Source organism: Halyomorpha halys, unplaced genomic scaffold, assembly GCF_000696795.3.
Source record: "Halyomorpha halys isolate HHAL.00 unplaced genomic scaffold, Hhal_1.1 Scaffold128.1, whole genome shotgun sequence".
In the NCBI taxonomy this organism is placed as follows: domain Eukaryota; kingdom Metazoa; phylum Arthropoda; class Insecta; order Hemiptera; family Pentatomidae; genus Halyomorpha; species Halyomorpha halys.
Genome location: NW_027110898.1, coordinates 1,956,898 through 1,961,514, shown reverse-complemented (window position 1 = coordinate 1,961,514; position 4,617 = coordinate 1,956,898). Strand labels below are relative to the sequence as shown.

Genomic DNA, 4,617 nt, shown 5'->3' with positions numbered 1-4,617 from the left:
CATCTTCTCTTTATTTTAACTCTTCCCTTCCTCAATATCTACTTTCAATTGCTCTTAGACCCGGACTAAAATTTTTCAGAAGAATTTTCCATAATCATAAAACCAGAGTGATATCGCAAGAATACCAAGATAAGAGAAATAAGATACACTATCATTGAAAGTAGATAATGAGGATGGGAAGAGTTAAAAGAAATGATGGAAAGTAGGATAGGAGTCTGAGTTGATGGAATTTAATATCGATTTCACTAAAGAGTGACAGGCAAGGTAACTCCGTTAAAAAATGAATTTATACCTCCTAGCATTAATATTATTTTGAGACGTGACTCATTCAAATAATTTGGTATTAAATAATTTTCATTGGTCTAGAACTCAAGACAGTTTCTGATAAGAGCTGTGCGTATAGACAAACATTAACTAAATCACTTTCATTAAACATATTTGTTCAACATAGACATACAGATAAAATATATAACCATATTTGCTTTAAAAGTTGTAAATTTCCCTATTCATTTAGAAACGATGTTTTTTTCATCACTATATATTATTTCGAGTAGTATGGAAGATTATACAATTATATTTAGCAATTATGTGTAGGTATGTATTCATTTTATTACGTGAATTTTCATCACAGTTTTAACGTTTGGGGGTCCTTCTTCATCTTCAAGACAATTTACTTTACTTCGTTAACATTATCAATTTTATAAATTGTCAATCTTCACATCTAATCCGTTTAATATTTATATATTAGTATTTATGATTATTTAATTTATATTTTGATTGCGAGAACTCTTAACATAATTACCAAATAAAGATTTTCTTTTAAATTTCAATGATATATTTATTAAGAATTTATTATTTTTATTTCACTATATGTAAAAGGCGAAAAACGAAATATCTGGGATCTACTATAGAGGAAATAAAGACAAGGCTTAAAGTGGGTAATGTTTTTTGATGTAAAATTACAGTAATTAACAATTAGTTCGCACCAAATTACTAAAATAAGTTCAAAACTATTTTTTATATCACTTATTAATTTTTCGAGATATAGGCTCATGAAGAAAATAAATTTCCAGACCCAAATTTTAATGGCAGTAATCCGTACAGGCGTACCTAAAAGATTCGATTTTCCGACACTTGTTCAAGATTGATTTTTTACTTACATAAAATGCAATTTAAGTTTTTCAATGTATAAGTTGTTGTATTATTTGTTCGTAAATATTAAAAAGTTGTTATAAAAATGCACAGTAAGGCTCATAATTTGATTCCAATATTTCACTTTCGCGTTTTTTTTGGACCAGGAAAATTTATCATGGAAGAATAATATGACAACTAATAATACTTTTTGCTATTAAAGACGAGCAATCAATCTATCAATAGCTCGCTGAGTACACCTCGTACTGAAATGACGTACCAACGTAAAAACAACAATAATTATTTAAAGGGCAAAAAAACTCATTCCAGGAAAATTGGATAATTATTAACAATATTTATTAATTCAAAGTAACTACAGATAAAGACAGATTTAGAATTAACTTTGTTACTTTAACATTAATGGAAAGACTGATTTTGTCCTGATAAAGATAATAATAATGAGTCCACGCTTTGCGTCACTCACACGTAAGTCAAAATATATTGTGCTGTGTGGGGAGTGTCAAGCTGTCAGAATTCTAGGAATTTATGACCTTTGTAAATTCCCAGAACACAATAAAATATTGCTAGAAGGAGTTGTCTTCTACAATCACTTTGAAGTTCATGGTACACGAAATTCCACCCTAGACATTACGAGTTATCGACGATCGAACAAAATTGGTCTTGCGATCGACTTGGCCACCCCTAGTGTAACTGAACTTATGGAATTCATAAAAAACTGATAACTGTTTTGACGTGTTGGACTATCCTGATTGAAATAAAAGATTAAATGAAGAATCGAGCTGTTAAGAACTAATAGCTAAGTCCATATTTTTCTTACAAAAAATGTACATTATGGAAATCTATGTATTTTAATTTTTGTACGTGTTAAGCAACGTGTCTATTATACGTTTGACGGATGTCTTTAGCTATATTCGCACAGGGGTTTGACGCGTTTGTTAAGCTATGTCCACTCACATGTCGCGTGAGTAAGATGTACAGTGTGGACTCAACTTATCTCCCGATTTTGGTTTGTCATGACTTGTTTTCTTTAAGGTATCGCTATTATATTATCCAATGATTTCTAAATTCTTTGTTCATTTTAATATCTGCTACGTATTTTAATATCCTTATAGAAAAGATAATTTTTTTTTTTTTGCTGTTTGAAGTGAATTTGACGGAAAATAAACAATAATTTTTTGTTATGATTTTTTCAAGGACCACTTTTGGATTGCAACTGGCTGGAGCAGACGTAGTACGCTTTCTCCATTCCAAAACCAGTAAATCTTAAGTGTCTTTGTAATTAAAACAAGCCTAACACACTACGTACTTTATACACGCGTATCTTTTGTCACATTTTATTCTTTTCTGGGCTAAAAAATGTACTCTTGTCAGATCCTATTTTTTACTGGAAGATATAAATAAAATAAAATAGTATATTTCTACTATTTGAGTTTTTTTGACCGCACCCGGACCATATTCCTTTCATCCTATTTTTTAGTTTGAATGAAAGGAAATGGACCTTATAATTATTCTTTTATTCCCCTCATAAATTACTAATTTAAGTAAGAGAGCTCATCTAAAAAATTACTAATTTTATTCCCACTAAGTCATGAAAAAGGAGCCATTCATACACAAAATTTTTGAAACTTTAAAAACTTGAAAACTTTATTCAAACAAATTGGTAGCTTTCTTTTTCTGAACAAAATGTAAACATCTAGAACACAAATAGATAACATTAAGTTTTGTAATATCTATGGTTGAGTATATATTTGGGTGGTAAGGAATATTTAGGCTTTGGATGAAGAAAAATCAGACCTTCCTGAAGGGAAACAGGATGAAAATGCTACTCTTAGGTTATCCTGTTGGAGTTAAAAAGTTTGCATTGCCGGGCAATATTTTAAAACAGTAAATTGTGGTGGTTTATTTCTAAAAAAAATAAATAAAAAACACTCAATTAAAATAATATGTGACTTAAGTTTTTTTTTTTTTAAATAAATGATTCATTTGTTATCGACTTTTTTGTGTATATTTACCCAACCACTCACTATACAAGGTTTGAGGGATGAAAATTTCAATCGACTGCTCAAAAATAAAAAATAAAACTTAAAATAATTTGATTTGAATCAGAATTATCCCCAAAGGTTTTTATTAAGGTCATTTAATTATAACTTTAAAATAAATAATTAAGAACAGAAAAATCATTTATTTTAATAATGAACCGTTAAAGAAAAAAAATATTACGTAAAATATGATTATTATATTATAAAATATTTTGACTTTAGTACTCTGTTATCTAAAATAAAATGTGATGTTATTCCTGTATATTTGTGACGATATATGTGTGACAAATTAATGCTAAAACGGTGAAAAATAAGAGTTTACTATGATAATTTCAAAGGAATCTTTTAAGTGATAACCACTAGTTAGATAGTAGTGATATTGTGGAAATTAACAAACCTGCGGCATCCAGCGCCTCTTCCAAGGGAACTCCAGATTTCTTTTCTTTCTGTTGAATTTTGTCCATCTTGTCTCCTGGCAACGACGTTGTTAAAATTTAGGAGTTTACATTGGGGAGAAAAGCCACCTGGGAGCTCCTGGCTGTTTCTGAAAATATTTATCGACCTATTCTTTTAAATAACTTTTCATCGTGGACCATAAAACATTCGCGTCGGAATGTACTGATAGGATACACGTTTGCTGAAGTTGTGCAATTGTTTAATTTACTCAGTAAAAAACATACTCTTATCATTTTGTAAATTATAACAAAAAAAAAATTAAAACAACATATACAACAAGAAAACGGAATGAGCTTCATTAAAAGCAGTAGAGGTACATACTTGGTCAAGTTTTTGAGATAATTTAAACATTTACAAAAGAGTAGATTTACAAATAATCAAATATTCCCTGGAACATTAAACATATTTGGTTTTTGTTTACGAGAAGTATAGTATTTCTGAGCTGTTCTAGTACATTCATGAAAACTGGAAAGCGGTAGAGTATTCTGATCCACTGGTAAAATGTGCTGTATCAGATTTACTTTACAATCAAGCCACGAAGTAATGAAGCCACTTGTGAACAGGCCGATGAAAGGTACAGCCTGTAAGAACAGGGCCTTCGTTTAGGTGAGGCGATCCATTCAAGTATAAATGAGAAAACAACTCTACTCAATCGACGCGACAACCAGGGTCCTGTTTCATAATAAAGTACAAACTAATACTATTAGTCCTGTCGATTTAACTTAATACAATTACACTGACTTGTACAATAGTAACTTGTACTTTAGTACTTCTTAACTCCTGTAATATATCCTAATAGTCCTCCCAATTATGAAAAATAAAATGTATTATTATAATTACCAAGTTCATTCTATACTAGTATTACTCACCAATACTATTTTTTTGAAAAGATAGATAGATTTATTTATTGATAGATATTACAATCTGCCACACAGTTGTGGGCAATAGGTAATAGTGATGAATGATTTCA

General features: G+C 29.7%; 1 protein-coding gene across 1 annotated transcript in view; it reads right to left on the bottom strand.

Annotated features, from left to right (window-relative positions):
- LOC106678220 (synaptic vesicle glycoprotein 2B) overlaps nt 1-3,748 on the bottom strand; it is a 14,397-nt gene extending 10,649 nt beyond the window's left edge. Inside the window, exon 1 of the mRNA XM_014416620.2 lies at nt 3,589-3,748. Within this exon, the coding sequence (XP_014272106.1) occupies nt 3,589-3,655 (67 nt within the window). The 5' untranslated portion in view covers nt 3,656-3,748. The remainder of the gene's footprint in view (nt 1-3,588) is intronic.
- Nucleotides 3,749-4,617: the final 869 nt, after the last annotated feature.